The sequence below is a fragment of the Paramisgurnus dabryanus genome, chromosome 3 (genome assembly GCF_030506205.2).
Source record: "Paramisgurnus dabryanus chromosome 3, PD_genome_1.1, whole genome shotgun sequence".
NCBI lineage: Eukaryota > Metazoa > Chordata > Actinopteri > Cypriniformes > Cobitidae > Paramisgurnus > Paramisgurnus dabryanus.
The window spans coordinates 20,252,280-20,275,702 of record NC_133339.1 but is presented as its reverse complement, the minus strand read 5'-3'; the positions used below and the strand labels follow the sequence as shown (position 1 = coordinate 20,275,702).

General features: G+C 35.6%; 1 protein-coding gene across 1 annotated transcript in view; it reads right to left on the bottom strand.

Moving 5' to 3' along the window:
- The window catches only part of rapgefl1 (Rap guanine nucleotide exchange factor (GEF)-like 1), a 43,113-nt gene that overhangs the window by 4,202 nt on the left and 15,488 nt on the right, over positions 1 to 23,423 (bottom strand). The window contains exons 3-14 of the mRNA XM_065252770.2: positions 17,536 to 17,686; positions 16,679 to 16,776; positions 15,437 to 15,549; positions 14,264 to 14,431; positions 14,025 to 14,122; positions 12,010 to 12,132; positions 11,284 to 11,462; positions 9,875 to 9,965; positions 7,944 to 7,994; positions 7,403 to 7,490; positions 3,936 to 4,000; positions 3,590 to 3,644 (exon numbers count right to left, since the gene is read on the bottom strand). Of these exons, the coding sequence (XP_065108842.1) occupies positions 3,590 to 3,644; positions 3,936 to 4,000; positions 7,403 to 7,490; positions 7,944 to 7,994; positions 9,875 to 9,965; positions 11,284 to 11,462; positions 12,010 to 12,132; positions 14,025 to 14,122; positions 14,264 to 14,431; positions 15,437 to 15,549; positions 16,679 to 16,776; positions 17,536 to 17,686 (1,280 nt within the window). The remainder of the gene's footprint in view (positions 1 to 3,589; positions 3,645 to 3,935; positions 4,001 to 7,402; positions 7,491 to 7,943; positions 7,995 to 9,874; positions 9,966 to 11,283; positions 11,463 to 12,009; positions 12,133 to 14,024; positions 14,123 to 14,263; positions 14,432 to 15,436; positions 15,550 to 16,678; positions 16,777 to 17,535; positions 17,687 to 23,423) is intronic.

Sequence of the window (23,423 nt, the reverse complement as noted above, 5' to 3'; positions counted from 1 at the left end):
AGAGCAACACTTGGTCTCAGAAATGTCACCGGCTACAATTTAAATCTAAATTGATGCCCTCTGGTCCTGCAGAAATGTCATTGCAAATGTAACACTGTTACAAATAGAACGCCACACCAGACTGACAAATGTCGAGATAAATATTATCTCATAAAAGAGTTTCAAATGCACAACGATAAGGGCCATCTAAATGAACCTCCGCTTTTTTAATGGCTACTTGTGTGCATTAGGCTAAAAAAAGTCCAGCGTGCTTGGCTGGGCATCAGTTCCTCTAATGGAGGGCAATCCACTCAGGTGGATGGGAAGAGAACGAGCCCCGATAATTACAGGTCTCATTCAGAACGAAAGACGGGAAAATAAGCGGCCTGACACACAGAGACCTGCTGCTCGACTTCAACACGCTGACGTCACTGCACAGCAACTAAACAAAAGAACAAAGAGCTCAAAAAAATGACAAAATAATATCCAAAGGGGGTTATTTTCTTAGTGAGTCACTTCAAAAACTGAGATGACTCTAGTCTTCCTAAATAATAGTTGAAGAATTGAAAAAAAACCCTTAAAGGAAAGTTGATTCACTCGGCGTGCATCTTGGTGACACCCCTAGGCAGCTGTTTTAATTTAGATACAAACAAGTACAGCTCATGTGTACTTTATTACGGTTTCTATATTAAATCTGAAATAAAATGAGCCAATGGTATCATACTTTCTTAGCTCAAATCACACTAAAACTACATCTTTCAGGCTGGTGTAGTGAATGCGTATACACACCTATAGGTTAAAAATTTTATCAACATATGTCTCGACTCTTTCAGCTTCGGCTTTTAGTTTAATCTACTTATTAGTGTATATATACACATATATACATATATTTATATATACACATTAACATAACATTTTTAAAAATCTTACCTATTATATAATATTTCCTCTATAGAATCAGCTATGTCTGGCTCTCTCCCAAGGGTTTTTCCCCCTCCTAGGACTTTTCTCCCACAGGGTTTTTCTCCCAGGGTTTTTTTCAACCAAGTATGGTTAATCTTAACCGCTGTATTCTGCTGTTTATGTTTTAAGATTTGTGTTTTTTCCTGCATTTATTAATGTAAAGCTGCTTTGAAACAATTAAACAATTGTGAAAAGCGTTATATAAATAAAATTTAATTTAATTCAATTGAATGAATTTTGCTTTATTATTTACTAATCAGACAGCAGACGACTGCGGACCGGATCTGCGCCAAAGTCAGTGGAGTTGTTTGCTGTCTGGGGGGGTTAAATGATAAAGACCTAAAACAAACAGATTTGTCAAGGCGGGATAGTACAGACAACCTCTAAAGGCTTGGCGGCAGACTATGCAAAAGACAAATCAGTGACTGTGTGGGTGGGAACCGAGTCAGGACTTTGCAACCTTGCAAAACGCCATGGAGACTGTGATGTGTTTGTGTCATTTCTAGGAAATGTGGATTCCAACAGACGTTGGCTGCGTCCGAAAGCTAAGGCAGCTGACTTGTTGCCTTGCTGCCTCGTGGCTAAATGAATTAATGTAAATAATTAAGTAGTAAAATTTTTACTGATGTAGGTCCAGCTCAGGGGGGTCGCTAGACCCCTTTTACTGGGGCACGTGACCCAGTGTAAATCTCAAGTTTTAATTTTTGCAGTTATCTAATGTATTCATTTAAAAAGATAATCAGATCTATATGCAATGTAGTTATGTTTGTTACAATGCAATGTAGTTTTTTTATGACGTTAAGTCACGCTTGTAAAAGCGCCGCAGCAGTTGCACTGACGTGTGCACGCACAGCTGCATACAAAAGTCCAGGTGGTGCCATACGATTGAGTTAGCTTATAAAAACATGACGAAACTATTGATATTTTTATGTTGTATAAGTAGCGATTTAAATATTATAAAACAAAATTAAATAAACAAAATTAAAATACATACATATAACTAAATCTAGTACCCAACACATACCACCCTTGATTTTAATGCACCACATGCTGATTTTGATGCACCGCATCTTTCTTTTAATGCACCACCTTAGCTTGGACATATTTACATATACAATTAATCATTTTATCATGAATCAAAAAGAAGAAAAAGAAACAAACACTGATACAGAAGTTTGGATTGGTGTGTTATGTGTTGGGTATGTGTGCTATTGATGTTGTTAATGTAGTTGTTGGTATTATTATTATTATTATTATTAGTGATAATACTAATACTATCGCTGTTTTTTACAAAATGTTAATATCATCACCATCATTTTATATAATATTATATTGATTGTTTTCAGTATTGTTACTGTTATTGCTATTGATAATGATCATTACTATTAATAATAATCATTAATAATAATCATTGTTTATTATTTATTATTATTAAGTTATTATAATGGGATTAGGGAAAAAAAACTATCCTAAAACCATAACAATCCCTAGAATTATCATTGGTATTACCATTATTATTGTAAATACTATTATGACATTATATACATGATATTATATTTATTATTATTATTATTATTAATACTACCCAAATATGTATTATTATCTGTTTAAATTATTATTACTATTTTTTTGTCTTATTATTATTATTTTGCTTATTATCATTGCTTCATAACAATATTATCATCTATATTTCCGTTTAATTTATTATTCATTTATTTTCTATATCATTGAGCAGAACAAATCATTGTCACAATTGTTGTTTTTGTTGTCTGTTATGTTTTCGTTGTTTACTACTTAACTATCTGTTGTATGTAGGCACTTATAATAAAAAAAAAAATTAAAAAAACATGACGAAACTAAAGTAAGTTTCTATATAATAATAATCTTATTTTGACTCAATCACTATTCATAGGCATGAATGTTTTGGGCAAAGCAGGAAAAGGGAAGCAGAAAGAGAGATGATGAGTTTAAGGGAGGTAAAACAAACTACATCTTCACCCAGTCAGTTCTCAAACATTAGAGGAAAAATCTCAGGAAACTCTCTGTCAGTCAAGTTTATTAAATTGCATTGTTGCTGAGAAAATCAACACATGTATGTGATATACTGTTCTGTATTTTCAGATATGAAATTTATATTTAGTTCACCATCTTTAGGACACTACATAAACAGTTAGCAGTAACTATGACTGAGATTATTTTAGAAGCAGTCATAAAATGACTTGTTTCTTGAAATAGTGTTATTGTAAAAATTTGAATGTAAAAAGTTATTAACCCTCCTGGTCCAGGTTCCTAAACAATGGAGGTTAAAGATCTCAAACATGTGGCTGTGTTTATAATAAGTAAATGTTTTGAAGGATCCCCCAGCTGCTGCTGCATGCTTGCGTGTGTAAACGCATGCTTTGTTTTGAAGCGACGCCCTGTAGCACGTGGCCGCCCGAGGGCTGTGCTGTCCTGAACAGATGGGCTGTGTCAGGGTGGAGCAGCCGTCTCAATGAATTAATCCACTTAGACAGGTGTGTGTGTGTATGTAGGTATGCTACATTGGCAGGTGGAGACATGCTCAACTCCTGCACTAATTCTTTTTGACAGGTCTATATCTGTCTGTCTGTCTGTAAACACATAGATAGGTGTATTTGTGTGTACATACCTAGCTGACTGCTCCTAAACCGCCTGATGCTTCGAACCATCTCGGCCACTTTGTGCTGAGGAAGCAAGATGGAGAAAAAATTGAATGACACTCCTTCCATTAATGGTGTAGGATTACACAATTAAGTAACAATAGTCTATGGTAAATCTTTGGTAGTTACAAAAATGGTATGCACTTAAAGATAAAATTATCAATTTTTAAATGGTTAAAAACATACCAAAACATAACATTATTATATAGATATGGTTAGGCTTAAACAGTCTATGACAGCTTGGTTAAATGGTGTGTGTATATATGTATGCATGCGAAAGTGTGTGTTGGAGCACATCATTGTTTGCCAACTCACCATTTTTTCAAAATTAACCAGTTCCCCATGGAAAGTCTTACAGCTCTCATGGAGGAAGGTCAAATCTGGAGAGACAGAGAGAGAATGCATAATGAAGGAACGGTTATGCAATGGTATGTCATCATGCCATCATTCATTCAGCGAGGCATCTTCATTGCACAACTAAACTGAAGCTTGACGTTTACATGAGAAAACAGAAAGCGAAGAAAGAGAACAGTCATCAAGTCATGATCCGTGATCAATCTGTACCTGAGACAGACAGCTCGTGCGACAGGTAAAAAAACCCCTCAAAGTGAAAGCGTCAAATGCCATGTCAATCATTTAAATGCTGGTTCATCATGAAGGTTTCACATTTTATAATAGATATAAAACTAATTGCTAATTTCTTGTGGTCATTTTTGAGTCATGTGTTTTTCATGATTTAGATGCTTGGCTTTGAGGCCAGTGAGTTTTGTAGTCTTGAGTCATGGACAACTACAAGACAATAAAGGCAAAAGACTACAGACTTGAGAGAGAAAGCAGATGAATGGAGAATATGTCAGCTTCCTATAGACCGTTTCAGCAGTTACAACATAAACAAGCGGCTGTCGCGGTCCGCACGTAACTTCCGGTAAACTCCGCTAAGAATAAATAACAACAAAGTTCTTTAAACGTAGTATATTTATATAACAAGCAAAAAAACAACAAATAGATTACCTAGGAAACCAAAACATTTGTTATTTTCGACGAGGCATTCGTTCAAGAGATCAGTTTAGTAACTAGTCAGACCATAAAAAAAAACCAAACCGGAAGTAAGGTTCGGATCCAGACGTGTATCACGTGCGTCCGATGAAACCGTCTATATATGAATGTATGTGTGTGTGTACAAGTGGATGAGCAGACAGCAGGGTACAGTATGGGAATGCAGGTACAATGATAAATATGCTCAGATGTTCATAGCTCACAGCTTTTTAATGGAGTTTTCAGTTGTTTTTATGTATTAACATCTGACAAATATGAACACAAATATGACACACATGTCAGATGGGGGTCTATTTCTACAAAAAAAGATGAAGATTGAGATTTATACATCTCAAACTGAACCATGAGCTCTCTATTGATGTATGGATTGTTAGGATAGGACAATATTTGGTCGAGATACAACGATTTAAAATCTGGAATCTGAGGGTGAAAAAAAATGAAATTTTGAAGAAAAAAAAATCGCCTTTAAATGTCCATATGAAGTCCTTAGCAACACATATTACTAATGTTAAATTCATTTTTGCTATTTTACGGTAGTAAAAAGAAAAAATATCTTTATTGAACACAATCTTTACTAATATCCTAATGTTTTTTTTTATCAAATAAAAAATCAATAATTTTGACCGATATTTCTATAAATTAAGAGTTTCCAAAATGAGATAACTCAGTTTTTAAAAGGTCTGTCAAAACATGTTTATTATTATATTATTATTATATATTTTTGTTGTGTTTTATTGTGCTACTTTGCTATATTTTCTAGCTTAAATCAAAACAAACCAACTGCAGTTTGATTTATATTAATTATACAAAGAACAATTCCCGCACACTATCTGCTTGCTGAAAAAATGTATTTAATGAAAGTTGCGTTGCAACGTTTCGATCAACTGATCTTCATCAGGCATGTTGCCTGATGAAGATCAGTTGATCGAAACGTTGCAACGCAACTTTCATTAAATACATTTTTTCAGCAAGCAGATAGTGTGCGGGAATTGTTCTTTGTACATTTTGAGACTTTTTGTCGTCTTATCCTACGCACCTATCTATTGACTTCAGGTGTGCGACGCTAATTTGTTTGATTTATATTAATTGAAATGCACAATCAAAAAACAAGATAAAAAAACGAGTTATCTCGTTTTGAAACCAAACTCTTTATATATGCCCGTGCTCCTTATAACTGGTTTTCTGGTCCAGGGTCACGTGATTTTTCGGCAACATTTTACTTGAATGGGTGTTTGTAAGACTGACATGACACATTTATAATCATGACATGACAACTGTCATTAAGTGTCATTCGTTCAATTATGTAATTTTTAATGCAAAGTTTACATTGTTTGAGATGTCTTTGTTATGACAACTTGACATTAACCAATACATCATAAATTGTCATGACAACTTGACATTACCAAGACAACATAACTGACCACTTTTTACCAGTGATACAAACTGAATTTGTCATTAAGTGTTAATACTCTGTCATATAGTTTTATAACAACATCATGAATATTCTTCAGTTCATGTTTTTTTAAGTTTCCTCCATGTGTTTAACAAATACAATTAATCATTCAATAATAATAATAATAATTAAAATTGATAAAATTATATTTTATTGCATTTGGAGACAGATTCACCTCAAGTTAAATGAAAACAGTACAATAATGGGTTAAGCCATGCAGCATCCATATTGCTGCAAAGTTAATTACATTAAATTAAATTGATTAAATGTTTTTTTGTTTGTTTCTCTATGTAAGGAGTTCTGTTAGTTGTCAGTTTTTTAATCTATTGTGCACATCCATAAAGTGAAGTATAATATGTTGACATTGTTTATGACAGATTTATGACAAGTTATAATGTATATTGGTTAATGTCAAGTTGTCATAACAAAGAGAATTCAAACAATTGTTAAAAATGACATTTAAATGACAATTGTCATAAATGTGCATAAAAATCCTCTTCACGTGTCATGATCTCAGAGGTGTCATGTCGGTCTTATGAACGCCCCTTCAAGTAAAGTGTTACCGATTTTTCTTTCCAACTGATGGACATAAAATCTGATGAGGCCAACTTTGAAAACTTTGGACAAACACACACTTATGCTACAGAACAATGTAAGACAAAAGGTCTGTGTGCGCCAATATCCCCTGTATTTTATAGTTCACTGTTTATGAAAGTCGCTTTGAGATCCTCAGCAAGACACCACTGTAGCAGCGTGCTGCTTCTATTCATTAAAACTTTTTTATTATATGCAGACATTGTTGACTGAAAAGCACACACGAAAGAATGCATTTATGTTGCTCCAGGTGTGCGTTTAGCCCTGTGAGGGTCCACAGTTCTCTATACAGAAGCTGTAGAAGAAAGTGATGTTAATTAATGAGGCAAAGCTTTTCACATTGACTTTAAATCAAACCGCCACGGCAGGAGGAAAACTTTATGCGTGAACACATATGGATAGCAGCTGGAGAGATTGGAAGTTTAGTCCTTTATCGTGTGTGCGCGTGCGTGTCTGTAGATTTGGCTTTATTTGTAAAAGCAAATTTTTAAACTTCCCACAAATATGGTACAAATATTTTAAGTGTCCTCATTATTTAAACAACCAATAAATTGTGTCTAAATCACACTTTGCTTTAGATGTAATAAGGTGAACAAGTTTAGGTGAGGTTAGGATACTATAAATCTGGACTCTCAACCATAGTACCTCAATGATATATTGTTTCCAGGTGAATTCTTACCTTTTAGCAGCAGTGGAGTGAAAGGTATGAGAGGAGCTCTCAGGCTTGCTAGAAGGTCTCTGTATGACTTGTGGTTCCTGGATGGGTCCTGTATCAAATACAAACATGATGATCATCATCATAACCAATTTTCACAGGACAATTTTATTGCTCAGAGGTTGAGCACAGAAGACTTAATAGAGTCCTCTGTCATGTTTTATTAACTAAGGTCTTGGGCATTTCTCACAAATGTAAAAATTAGGCACACATGAGACTGACATATTGCTTGGAAACAGTAGAGTATACATAATACAATAAAATTATTAGCATCGTCCAGACAATTTGCTCCATGAAGAAGTTGATGATAAATGAATTCATATTGCAATCTCAGAGTTTTGATTGCAGACTTTGGTGTGTCTATGAAACTATTAAGAGATGTAAGACAAATCTGAGAGACAGGAGACCTAAGCAAAAGTGTCTAACTGTTGTCCATCAAATCTCACGCGTATCAACTGAGATGAAAAGAGCAACGACGGAGATATTCAAGAGGTTAAGCTCTTACCGCAATGCTCTCGAACTGCTGAAACTGCTTCCGAAACTTTCCTGGCAAACCCTGTCAAAATACACACACATACAATTAAGAGACAACACATTTTACTTTTATAACATCTAATTACATTCTGGAATGCTTGAATCTGATTGGCCAGTGGCGACATTCTGGGGTTGTATCATTTATTCCCAGATAATAACCGCCAGAAACCGGTTAACACATGCTAAGTCTCAATTCATCTACTTATATTAGGCCCCTAACATATTTACTGCTCCGAAGAAGCATGGCTGATTTATTTGTTAATTTAGTGCAACATCACTAAACTCCTCCCTCTCGCAATGAGTTATGGGTAATATCAGCTGTTGTGGATTGATATGCAATTCGAATTTTCTTCTGAAATAGTAGACCATCCCGGTAAGGATGCTCATTTCAACATATTGCAATTTGGGACATATTACTTCTTATTTCAAATACTATTACAAACGGACGGTAGGCGAATTGGGACACAGGGACAGTCTCATCTGGGTACTGCGAGACATCTTAAAAGGTGCAGTTTAATACTTACAAATAAATACAATAGAAATATGCATAATTAATAATAACATATGTCACCCAGGATCACAAATCCATTTGTATCAATAGCCAACAAAACATTGTATGACTTAAAATTAAATTTTTATTAAACGCCAAAAATCATTAGGATATTAAATTAAGGTCATGTTCCATGAAGATAATTCGTACATTTTCTACCGTAAATATATATATAAATGTATTTATCGTTAGTAATACGTGTTGCTATAGACTTCAACTGGACAACTTTAAAGGTGATTTTTTTGCACCCTCAGGTTCAGGGTCACATACAGTACTTTTCTAAAGTCTTAGTACTGCCATGCCAGAATTATATTTGTTGTTTTTGCAATGTTATAGTGATTGATCATGTATAATTGTTTCTCAGTCTCTTTAATAGTATACATCCAGAAAATACAGAAAATGTGTGTATAGCATTAAAAACTGTATAAAAATGCAAACTGATGTGTTAAGGGTAAACTCCCCTTCCACTTGAGCAATAGCAGGAAACTGCGGATCTCTTAAACCTAAATAAAATTAAATCCTAATTTGAAAGAAATGAGTCTTTTCACTTAATTCTGCTAAATATGTGTTTAGTGCCAAGAGAAGTCACACTAAACACCGACGATGCCTAAAGAAGACATTTAGCCCAGAATTTTTTTGTTGTTGTTGTAGACATTTCCTGTATTTTCTGTTGTATCTTAATAAAGTAGATTGAAAAAAAATATGTATGGACATTAAAACTTCTAAAGCAACAAGAGTGGTGGTGGTGGCTTTTGCATACTTCTGTATGTGAGATTTATTTACAATTTTAAAACCAAATGCATGTACATCTCGTTTCAACCTTAAACTTGTTTGAATGATTCTTGGCATAAAATGCTAGGAAACTGTTTTGTTTTCGTCATAGAAGGTTTGCAATTCTTACAAATGAGCTAATAAAATAAAGCACAATATTATTTCTGATCCATTTATTTATTAGCTGTGTAATAAGCGGGACAATGTACATCCAGCCAGTTGTTATCGCAAATAAATCCCATTACGATGATACAAAGTTGATCACCCTTTCAGGATTTACTGTGTGATAATACAACCAAGCTGCATGCACATTCTCTTTACTTGCACATATCGAAAAAATATATACATCACAACTAGTCAAAAAAACAGTATTATGTAAGTTGGATATGTAAGTATTTTCTTTTGAAAGCACTGTCAATTCAGATCTGTTACCATGACAACTGCTAATAGCCTCCTGCCAAGAATAACACTCAACGCTTCTGAAGAACAGCGTGTAGGCCAAGGTGCTAAAACTGTTTGAGTGCAGAAGAGAAAAAAACAGCGAAAGACTGAAGACTGAGAAAAAAAACAAATGCACTCACTTCCCAGGTCAAGCGTAGGCGACTGACTGCAGGATTATCCAAACCCAAAACCAAAGCCAGAAAAGACAGCAGATCCTGCTGCTGTTTACATCTGAAACAAAACACACACACACAAAAATTAAATAATGCAAACAGTACTTGGTTTAATAAATTTAACAAACAGGTTTCTTTTCTCTAACATTACAGCAGCCATTCCACACTTTTTTTTTCCTACAAACTCATTAGATTAGTTAAGTTTTGCACCAACAACATAATTCTGAAGCATTTTTTTTATCTTAATTAATGTTAATGTTCATTTACTAATACATTTTCTAAATGCAAAGTTAACAGCAGTAACAACACAATCAATAAACATGACAAAACAAATAAAAATCAATAAACAAATGCGTCATCATTTGAATGTATTTAGGGCTGTCAAAAGATTAATCGCGATTAATCGCATCCAAAATAAAAGTTTGTGTTTACATAACATATGTGTGTGTACTGTGTATAATTATTATTTATATATAAAAACACACCCAATCATGTATATATTTAAGAAAAAAATTTTATATTTATATATAAAATATTTATATTTATATATAATATAAATTATAGAAATGTATATACAGTATTTAAATGCAAATATTTCTTAAATATATACATGAATGTGTGTATTTATATATACATAATATTTATACACAGTACACACACATATGCTATGTAAACACAAACTTTTATGTTGGATGCGATTAATCGCGATTAATCTTTTGACAGCCCTAATTTTAATTAAGTGGCAAATGTCCACGTAAGATTATTACATTTGATCAACGTAAAAAGTTTAGTTGCATCCAACAAACATGATTAGATACTTATTAATGTATTAATATTAATTAATATTATGTGGAAATGTATCACATACTTAATATATATATTTAACTGAAGTGGCATTTTTTGAGTGCTATTTTGGTATTAAATAACATTAACGGAGATGAATAAATGCTGTAAACATACTGCTTATGTTAGCTAATGCATTAAAGAAATAAGTTACCCAAAATGGTCCCTATTGAGTTACCAACCATAGTAATTTTTTATTCCTATTATAAAAAGTCAATGGCCCCCATTTTTTGGAGTGAACTACTCCTTTAACGAATGCTTATGAATAAAACCTTATTTTAAAAGTTTACATTTTTTTCTTTTACAAATGTTGCACTCTCACGCTTGTGTACCTTAAATACATAATTTCTACATGTACATGACCTCTATAATCGACAAATCACATCACATCTGAAATAATTAACACCACCCCATCACGCTGCCTAATATCGAATATATCAGGTGCTGATATAACTAAGTGTCATATGCAAACGTGTTGGCAGTTCTGACGTCAATGCAATATGTGAATAAGCCGCTTTTAAAAACACACTCACAAGGCTGCAATCTTTATGAACTTGCGCAGCAGCTGTATCCTCTTTGGTAGCGACTGGCACTGCAGGATCTCCGTGGCGACCCAGTGCTGCACCTCACTGCACCGCTGCAGTATCAGTTCCAGGTTGAGGGGGCGCCAGCGAGCCTGTTCCCCATGAAACACGTAAGACACAAACTCCACCTGTTCAAACAAACCCAGAAAAAAATATCAACCACGAACATGAACAAAAACACATGGGAAAACATTGCATGACAGCTCAAGGTTGTATTTAACCTTTGGTTTGCAAAAAGCCTTGCGTTTCCTGGGGCACACAGATTAAGCCTTTGCAAATCACATGAATAAGAACGAAAAATTATAAAATGTGTTTTATAGACAAGTCCGAATCTGTCTTTGTGCTGACCAACCCTCTATAACGTATTGTTTTAGTACTTTAGAAAATTGACGTAAGCCAAAAATGTCACAATCATTAAGGACGAAGGGCATGGTTGGCATCTATTTGTGCATTTAAACATCTTGAACATCCTAAATGATTTAATTTAAACAAATTATAACCCAAGTTAAATATTAAGGTGACGTGTTTGTACTTTAATAATGTATCTTTCAAGCATCATTATGCTTTGTAAGATCAGTTATATAAAAAATGTCTTAATAATGCAAGACAGCAGCATCACACAGGACTGTAAACATGTTTGTGTCTCTGATGGTTGAAGGGCTGTGGTGTCCTGACCTCATGCACACAGCTGAACATCTCCCAGTCGAACACCACCAGCTGATTGGCCACCTCCTCTGCGCTCATGTCATGAAGTTTACTGTCACCCGGTGACCAGTGGATCTCCTCCGGGAGTGGTATCTGAACACAATATGTGGGTTAATAAAGGTCTGTTGCACTACAGGCATCCCACCCCACATATTAATTTCAGAATAATGTTCTAATCAGTACGGGTTTTTAATAATCTTGTCATTTTCTAGCTTGTAAAGCCGTGCCGGGTGTTATCTTAAATATGCTATAATTAGCTTTAGCTCAGGGTTAGAAGGAGGACCATTTCTTTGGTGTGTGGTTAAAACAGTGAAAATTTTCATGGATAATTCGGATCCCACATAAAATAAAATGTAGTATACTTAGCATCAGTGGGGGCTCACGACTGCTCTTCCAAGGTGCGCAGATTCAAAATTTGTGTTTGGATTGTCATGTGAATCATGTGCATCATGTGTTTTGTCAAAATAAGTGCCTGCTGCAAACGTGTCAAAAACGTTTATGACAAAAGAGACGCACACGTTCACAAAATACACGCAAGACACTAACTTAATACTAAACTGTGATTACGCATGAGATTATGCGAGTATCTGGCAAACGTGAGCGTCTCTTTTATCATAAACCCTGTAGACGCGTCAGCAGCAGCCACTTATTTTGACAAGACACGTGATGCACACAGGATCACTCAAAGCGCAGAACACATATTTTGAAATTACGAACCACACACATGACGGGCTACATACATGTTGGGACAAACTTCAAATCTTGCGCCCTCGAAAAAAGAAGTCATCGGCCACCAATGCTTAACATTTATTATAGTGAACTGTAGTAAACTTCTGGATACTACAATGTTTTGGACCTAAAACAGTATATACTAAAGTATACTACAGTACCTACTACAGTTTATCAATTTACTTTAGTTAATACTTCAAAATAGTATAGTATGCCATAATAATTGTACTATGATAAAGTGTAATTAATTTTTACAACCATATACAAAAATTTGTAAGAGTTTACTATGGTAAAAATTTGAATATACTAAAGTTTTTTTTCCAGCAGAAAACGGAGTTTACTCAACTAGATTTTTCTACAGATTTATAACTAGAGATGCACCGATAAATCGGACAATAATATGTATCGGTATATTTTTCTCGCTGTCGGCCGATAGTCATGGCTGATATATCCTCTCGTGCAATTTAGTTAATGCAATTGACAACCACCAAACTATTGGTATTGGTAGAGATCACGCTGAATAATCGGTATCTGTGGAAAATGTAACATCCATGCATTTCAATTTATAATGTACTATTTAAACGTTATATTGACAAACAGTTTTAAAGATTATAATCTTATTCACTGTTCAAGTACACAGGTACTTGAATTACCAAACAACAGCTGCACAGTGGCCATTACCAAGATTGCCATTACCAATTAACAGTAGACTTCTAGTCACTATACAGCCATTGAAAAAAACAATCCAGTTTTGACTTTAATCACCATTTCTAGATGTACTGTGACCATTTCAGTCCAGTGTCTGTTGAATTTCAACAACAACAAACCTGGTGAGTGACAAAGTCACCCAACAGCAAATGTAAAAGACGAGAGGAAGACAAGACCCATGAAAGATTTGACTTTTTCCTAAAATACGTGTAAAAATGTTTGTATTTTGTTGTTGAGAAATTAATTTGAACTTGTTTTCTCTGCAGTATTAAAGATCAGAAACCACTGCATCTATTTTTTTTATTTTGACGATGTTTTCTCCATTTCGAAATAAAAACATAATTTTATTGACTACTTTTTGTCGGTAGTTGACAGAATAAAACAAAACTTTCATTTCACTTAAACACATACCTAAAAACAGTAAATCTAGAAAAACTGAAAGGGACCATTGAAATGGTCTCTTAATTTTTTCCCTCGGCTGTATAAGCGGGTCTCTATGGCAACAGCCCTCCCTCCCACTACATCACTGTCTCGCCCACTGTTCTCACCAAGCTCTCCAGCTCTGAGGGTTCACAGGCGAACAGGTGGGTGTTAACACCCAGAGTTGTGAAAACAGCCTCGTCGCTGGGACGAAACACGGCCTTCTCTGAAACAGACACAGATACATTTAGGACATGAGAGAGCATTCCATCTCAAACTTGTTGTGCACTCAGACGCAAACACTTCCCACAAAACAATCATAGTAGATCATCTTTCACGTTAAAACTTGGCTTTTTATGACTCTTACCCCCGGATGAGGTGACGGCTACCAGTATGAGATTGGCAGTTTGGGTGGGCTGGTCTTCGCTATACTGGAGCTTCTCTCTCACCAGAGCCAAGATCTCCCCGACACGACATGATAGACGACTGCGAATGGTGACGTATGAGTGATCTGGTGTGTAAACCCTGCAGAAGACTGAATAAAGATCAGACAGTCAATCTTGCTACTCTACATATTTACACAAAGTTTTACACTTTTATGTCATCTGCAAGCGGTACAAAGTCAAATTAGCTTGTATAGCAATCATAATCTATTACATATACAGCAAAGATTAGTCATGCATTCTGCATATTAATTTTAACCAATAACCTGATCTTTCTGTGCACTTCATTAACATAAGTCTTATTTGATCAGAAATTAAATTAGTAACGATTTATGTTTTGCTGTAAAATGTAAAACATTGTAGATGCAGTGCACACGTCCTAATGTCTTCATGGGTTATGTTTCTGCACACCGTGTACTAAAAGTTGCAGCTATTGAATTAATTTACTGCATTATTTCAACCCTTTGAGTAATATTAAGTATGTAAAGTATTGACTTTCCATTCACCAGCCACACATCCGGTCAGACCACAGGTCACTGGAGGATTCAGGGTCAGTAGTGTGTTGTACTGTCAGATTGCCTATTGATTAAGTTCTGGGAAATCACTTAGCTTGGCTTGGATATCCATTGCATCAGATGAGCTCACTGAATCTACAAAACTTGGCAGACGTCCCACGTGACCCGATTTGTCATCCTGGTCTGAATTAAATGGAAGCGGACTGGCACTTTTACAAAGAAGTATGAATAAGATGATTCACTGAAACTATTCTCATGAGCATTTGTTTCACATCTAAGCAAACTCGATGAAAATAAATTGGTTCAAGGGCTATTACTGTTTTGAATCTTTAAATTAGTTCAATTTGTCAATATTTGGTTTTACAATAGTGGTAGTTAAGATTTAGTTTATTTGTTTTACATTTATTTCTTAAGTTATTTTCAAATTTTGGGAGCTCTCAAAATTGATTCATGAAGCCATAGAAATATTTAAATAGAAAAGTCTAATAATTTGATTAACAGGAATAAGTTTTAAGAAATAAAAAAAATAATTTTATTAACAGAATTGCCGCAGGGAACAACTTATGTAATGTTTAAACATACTCTCATCGGAGCCGCGGAAAGCCTCTCGGGGCTGAAGGCAGGCATCAATACGTCTGAAGTGTCGGAAGAGTGGACGAACTTGCTTTCTACGGCTCTCCTTGTCCTCCTCTGCCCTGTTGAAAATAAACAACACAATGAGATCAGTTAGTTATTGAAAGGCAAATAATTTAATTATTTATTTGTCTTCAAAAGACAAATATCAATTTATAAAAATCAAAAAAATAGTAAACAAGGCATTAGGGATGAAAAATGCATCAACAAAGTATCTGAGGACGAGACGCTGAGTGTTTTAACTGTTTGTTATGGCTAGACTGTGAGAAATTTGAAACTCCCAATAAGGCAAAGCTCACAGCATCTCTAAAAGTGCAAGAGGAAATGGCATCCATTTAAAATTAAAAGGTACTTTAATGTTACGAACACTGCAATGCTGAACGAACCATAAAAATGAAACACAGAATGAGCAAAGACTAAACAGACCGTTACCAGTTTCATAAGTAACATTTCTTAAATTCTCTGAATTATACTGTTTGAGTTTATGAAAAAGGATGTCTGTCCTATTGAGAAGCTTTCAATAACACATTGAATGACAAACAGATTAAACCTCTGGACAGCATCTGCTTTGAAAACTCTTGCAGGGCCAGTGCATAACTTAAAGGGGACATATCAGGAAAATCTGACTTTTTTCATGTTTAAGTGCTATAATTGGGTCCCAAGTGCTTATATCAACATAGAAAATGAAAAAATTAAGATCAACCCAGTAACTAAGTTTTGGTAAACCATTTTCTGCAAGCATGTGAAAAAATAGCTAATTGAGATTTGGCTCCTCTTGTGATGTCAGAAGGGGATAATACCGCCCCTTATTCTGCACTATCCAACCACGGCACTGCCATTTAGTGCAGAGATCAGCTCATTTGCATTGTAAGGACACACCCAAAATGGAACATTGTGCTTAAACATACAAAGTGGCAATTTAAACATGCTATAATAAATGATCTATATGGCATTCTGAGCTTAAACTTCACATATGTACTCTGGGGACACCAACGTTTATTGGACATCTTAAAAAGTCTTGTGAAATGTCCCCTTTAATATTTCAGGAAACAAAAAGGCTCTAGGAAACTGATCCTCCTGTATTACTATCATTATCATCTCCTGCTTCTCAGCTTTATAAGGCTATTATAGTTAAAAAAATATTTTCTAGCTTATATTAATATTGTTCCGTGCATAGGATTTAATGCTTACGGGCTGTGTAATATCTCGCTCCAGCGCTGAAGCTTCAAAACGTCCTCCACCAATTCAGGGAAGCGGCTGAGATCTTGAACAGCGCACAGATACAGTTCCTGGAAAAAAACATGTTTCAGACTGAGAGGAAGCAAATTATAATGATTTTTTTTAAATGTATCTTCTGCAGGGAGCACAATTTAAAAGTTTTTTCAGTATTTTAGATATTAATAACCAAACATTGTCAAGTAAATGATAGCTTCTGGCATGAGCACTTACTGCACAAAACCATTTGTAAGGAAAAAACAGAAGGCTTTAAAATAAACTTCAGATAATTGTGTACAAAAACTGAAATATCACAATTTGAAAAACCTTAAGGTCTAGACCAGTGTTTCCCAACCAGGGAGTCAGGGCCCGAAGGACTTAAAATTATAAAAATTAGACAAAACAAGCATTAAAACAAGCAAAGCAAATGTTTCTTATTTTTTGGACATTTTAGTAGCAAATATACATCTGTCTAGTCATTCCAAGTTCTATTTAATTTTATGTGGAAAAAAGTGAGTGAGTTGGTGACCTTCGAATATTGTTGTAGGCAACTAGGGGGCCTTGAAGTAAAAACGGTTGGGAACCACTGCTCTAGAAGACAGGTGTATTTTTCTTTCATTACATTGAGGTGAAACCAGAGAAAAACTAAAATTTTTCTTGGTAGGGGCTTTTCTAAACATGTTTTATTACCAGAGCAACCTTGACAGTCTTATTTCAAAGCAGACACTGAAAAGAACTGTACATAATACATGAAAACACACAGAGTTTGTCTGCTTCCTAGATTACCCCATGATTTTTTATCATCTGTCTCTTTAAATATCTGTGTGCAGTACCTTTGGAAATGTATTGGACCGCTCTCCCTCCTCCTGTAGTAAGTCTCTGTATGTGTCCAGATAGCGGAAGGCCACGGTCAGAACCGCAAGTTTGCGCTCCGCTCCATCCCAGCCAGGCCAGCCCTCACCCTGCTTACCCTCGGAACTGAATCTGAGCCCGGGGTTAAGAAACTCAAGCCAACACATACACACCTGGGCGCTCACATTTAATAAGAGTGTCTCCTAAATAGTCTGAATATAAATGTACACGTCTGCACATGTATAAAAGCTCTTTCAACAGATAAACAGACAGACAGACAAACAGAAAGAGAAAGAAAGAGAAAAAAATAAAAAGACACTGCTAGCTAAACAGACAGATTGATTGATGGACAGACAGACAGGCAGATACTTGAATCTTTCTAACCTCAGTGTAAATCAGATCTTATTGGTGTGCTGTTGACTATGAAACACTTTACTTGAATGGGTGTTCATAAGACTGACACGACATGTGTCATGAACATGAGGGAGATTTTATGCATGTTTAGGACAACTGTAATTAAGTGTCATTCATTCAATTATATCATTTTTAATGCAAAGATGACATTGTTTGAGATGTCTTTGATATGACAACTTGACATAAACCAATACATCATAACATGACATAGCAGAATAATGATCAAACTTAAGAAACTACTTAGCTTTATGGATTAACATTATATTAAACTGTTATTAAGTGTTAATACTCTGCCTAATAGTTTTATAACAGCATCATCAATATTTTTCTTGACCTCAACTACAGTGGTACAAATTGAACTTGTCATTAAAATGTAAATAAGTGTTAATACTGTTAAATCATTTTAAATACCTTAACAAAATCCATCAGAGACATCAAAATATTATACTTAACTTTTTGTATGTGCACAATACATTATAAAACTGACAACTAACAGAATTTGTTCTTCCTCACACTGAGGGTTCTTAAATTGTCTGCAATAAAAGTAAAAACTAACAAAATATTTAATTAATTAAACTGATGTAATTAACTGTTTTTGCACCAATATAAACCCAGAGCTACATGGCTAAAACCATTATTGTACTGTTTTCATTTAAATATAAAAATATAATTTTATAAATTTTAATTATTTAATTATTATAGACATTATTATTATTGAATGATTTATTTTATTTCTCTAACACCTGGAGGAAACTTAAAAAAAACATTATTAACTGAAGAATATTCATAATGTTTTTATAAAACTATCTGACAGAGTATTAACACTTAATGACATTTTAATGACAAATTCAATTTGTATCACTGTAGCTGAGGTCAAGAAAAATATTCATGACACCGTTATAAAACTATATGACAGAGTATTTATACTTAATGACATTTTTATGACATATTCAATTTGTATTAGGGATGCGACGGCAACCGGTTTCATGGTTAACCGCGATAAAATGTCCTGACAGTTTTTTTTTTCTTTTAAAATGTAATTATCATTACAACCGTGTTTGATTACCGTGATTTTGAAAACTCGCGGTAAATCCTGTCCAGCCAGAATCAATTTGACGCAGGCGCGCACATGCAACATAGTTTTTTTGCACAAGAAGGAATTTAAGGGATATTGTATTGTATTCATTCACAGTAAACTTATTAGACAGATTTATTTATTTTTTAGCACAGAAATAATTTCAATATGAAATATTTAATTGTGATTTTCAAAAATAAACCTTGTTCAAATGTTTTCAGTGTGTGTATCAGTTCTTTTTGAACATTTCCATCTCATTTTAACAAAACCATGATAATATTGATAAACGTGATAACTTTGGTCACAATAATCATGATATGGAATTTTCATACCGTCCCATCCCTAATTTGTATCACTTGTAAAAAAAAGTGGTCAGTTATGTTGTCTTGGAAATGTCAAGTTGTCATGACAAGTTATGATGTATTGGTTAATGTCAAGTAGTGCTGGGCGATAATTCGATAACGATAATTTTACCGATATAAACTTTTTCGATAAAACGGTAAGGACAGTTCGATAAGTGATCGATAATGTTTACGCACTGTGCGTAATGTTGCGCGAGCACTTCCGGATGCGGCACGCGCTCTTGGTTTACAATCACAGTGTCAGACTTGAAGGAGTGGAAGATGAGGCAAGTTATTCATTTATTAGTAGAGACCTATGATTTTCGCCATGCGGATGACGCGGACGGAATCACGGAATCCAAATGCGCGGAAACATTTTCTTGTGTGTAATGTTGGACGCGCAAACAGGGTTCGTCAAACACAGCAGACACAATAGGTGCAGTATACTGTACTTTCATTCAGCGTCCGCCTTGCGCACACACACATCGGCACAGCTTTAAAAGTATATTTACAGGACATTCACAAATTCAGGAAACTGAGGAAAAGCAGCAGATCCAACACTGCAGTGAATAAAGTGTTTGCGTATGTGCGCTCCCACAGCAACGTGACACTCTTGACATCCATTTATCAGCGTGTATAGCTCGTATATGTATAACACACGCATGATCACTGAACTAAGTTTTCTTTTTTGTTTAAGTGAACATAAACTGCTGTTACTCAGTATATTGAAACTTAAAGCAGTCTGTCTTGGGTCTTAAAGGGACAGTAGTCTGCTGCTTTTGTGTCAGAAATGTGTTGATTTCATAACAAATAGATTTACATTTAATACAGATGCATTAAAACAAGATTTTAGTATTTGTATTTGTCATGTTCTGAATAAATTGTAGTTCAAAACCATTATTAACTGTCTGGTTTTTACAATTTTCATTCAGGAGCAAAAATCTGCCTTTAAATTTGACAGGAGTAAAGATTTGTTATTTATCATGATAATTATCGATATCGACTGATATGGAAAACATTTTCTCGATAATTTTTTGGGTCATATCGCCCAGCCCTAATGTCAAGCTGTCTTAACAAAGACATCTCAAACAATGTCATTGTTGCATTAAAAATGACATAATTGAGCGAATGACACTTAAAGCTAGTTGTCATAAAAATGCATAAAAGCTCCTTCATGTCATGATTATGAAGGTGTAGTGTCAGTCTTATGAACGCCCCTTTAAGTAAAGTAGGGACCCAGTAGGGATGCCAGCATTACAATATACAGACTTCTAAACACATGAACTGCGAGTCTGTATATAAGTGCATGTGTGGATAAACGCATACTCAGACAACCGCTGTTCGACCACCTGACACAGATGCATGCAGGTCTGGAAAAACAAAATCCACTGCACTGTGGCCAGACAGAGAGAATAATTACAACCTTTGAAAAGTATTGAGGGCTACAGAACACACCCATCACATACGCAGATCTTTCTGTGCAAGCACACTTACAGAAGTCACGCTATAAGCATTTGAATCAAAAAGATGTCATTTTTCATCATGTCAAATAATTGAAAATCGTGTTCACAAACTCATACACTCGTTCAAGCTGGAATGCATTAATGCAAAACATGCGGAGTGTCCGAGAGTCCAACTAAAATTAAATAAAGGCCCGAGCTTCAGCTTACAGCATCTCCTATCTTGTAACTCTAGAGTAACTCGACTAATCAGTAGCCGGCACCTCTGTTTGAGTCCCTGAAAACAGCAGCCGTCTGAGCCGCTGGGCAGCTGCAGTAAATGAACTCTACACGAGTCCTGGATCACAGTTTGTACAGCGGTTTGGAGCCCAGCCAGACCAACTCCGCCGGGAACTTTGAGCTTTGATCGCTCAGCCACTCAAACACTTTGTGTGTGTTCAGCTGAAACGGGTGCCTTATGTAAAAAAAACGAATCGTGATGCTTTAAAGTTTTAAATCTATTTCATTCAATCCTTTAAATAAGCCATGATGAGTTGAAAGCGAGGAGACTGAGCAGGAAGCAGACATGTTTCCACAACAAAAGATCTGATTAGGCATGGATTAGGTCAAGTCAAAGACCGGGAAAAGGTGTGGAAATGGAGAGATAAATGACGGGAAGGGAAAAAGGAGAGATTGGGGATCATTACTAGAGACGGAGTGGTGCTGGCAGTCGGCGAGAGATTAGCAGAGGACACTTATTGCCGTAGACGTCGTGCGTGCGTTTCAGTAGATCTGCCAAAGACACGCTGAATTAGGAGCACTGAACCGTGCAGACAAACCTCCCCAAGAATCCCTTTATACTTAAAGCCCACAGACAAGCCCCTAGACGCCATTATAGTTTGGGTTGGGGGGGGGATCTGGCACTTACAGAAAGAATGTAGGTCACTGAATGAAGAACGAGGGGGGGTATAGAGCAAAGGGTGTCCCCTCTTTAAACACACACATACACACACAGAGCTAACAACACAAACGCATTCCCGACATTGCACCTTATCTGAATGAACCCAATGAACAGCTATAGAACGAAGGGAGTAAACAACAGAGTTAGCTTGAGGGAGGCTAGCATTGCGGCTAATTGTTAAATCATTCTGACCCGGCTTAAACAGCTTGTGCGACTGCTTTTTAAAAAAATGAAGAGCTCCTCAGCTGCGTGTGTAATGGGGTGTTGGCTGTTTTTGGCAGATACGCTTTGTTTTGTAAGTACTGAAGACTGTCAAGCAGTTGGATGGCAACATTGCACAGAAAAAGACGCAGCACATTTTTCAAAATGTTACAAATCCAACAAACCGGACAGAGGCATATGTAGACACTGGCAAAGCTGTCACTGACATATTTCAGCTCCAATCAAAACTTTACGAATAAACATGAATGGTTATAATGGGGGTTTAGTTCAAAACAGCGTCTTACAACGATTATGCTTAATAAACTGACAACATGTGGGGTCATGTAAACACGTAAAACGGTTTTGTTTTATCATGGAAAGCCCATAAACGGCATAAGCAAAAACCGATCGTCACATGTAGTTTTTGCTCATTACCCCGATTTCTTTCTCGCGGTTTTGCTCATGTGTGCGTCTCAACGTGTGAAAGATAAACATCACACGCGAAAGTTAGCGCAAAGTAACGCAAAAAAGAAACTGCGAAAATAAAAGCTCATGTTACATTTACAGGTTCTGCAGACACGAGAAGAGATACAACACTATAGCTTATGACAGATTTTGCGTCTGCTTTTTTGAACGACTATATGAATACTATAGGCGGTGATGTCACAACATCCGAAAAACCTGAAAAATCTTAAAATCCCATGTAAACGCAGTTTTCTGCATAGCCAGTGTATTGATTTGCATGTAAACGCATGAAAACAGTTTTCTATAATAAGCAAATTTTTTATAGTTATCCGCTTATTCTGTGCATGTAAACGTACTCACGCATGCCACCGCAAACCAGTACGGTATCAAGACATGACTTAGCCAAGTAAGTTAGTAGATGAGGAACACAGATGGAAAAGCCTCTAAGCGCCATGATAATATTAAGGGAATGCTCTCGGCACACTATAAATGTTCATCAAATACCTTCGCTTTATATTTGCTGAACCCCAGCCTCTGGCCATTCAGCAAAACCGGTTTGTTGGTTTTTCAGCAAAATCCTCTAAGTGCACTGAAGATTAATCGGATGACAGCATGCAAAATGACTATGGATAACATTCAATCTTTTGTCCCATATGAGTACTTGACCCCGAATACTAGAGGTGGGCCAATCCAATGCTTGGGATCAGGTATCAGGCCGATCCGAACCTTTTTTGCTGGATCAGGTATGAAAACAGACCCCATGCTGGCTTTCTTTTTACGGCAAAGGTAAGACATAGTTACAGGCCATTTGTAATATATTATTTTATTGTTTTTGTGGTGTAATGCTAATGATAGCACTGTTTTTGTGGTGTAATGCTAACGATAGCATGTAGCACAGGACCATTTCAAAATGTACTGTCTTATATGAATTATCTTTATTCAGAGTACGAGTGCATTAAGATTGTGAGTGTCG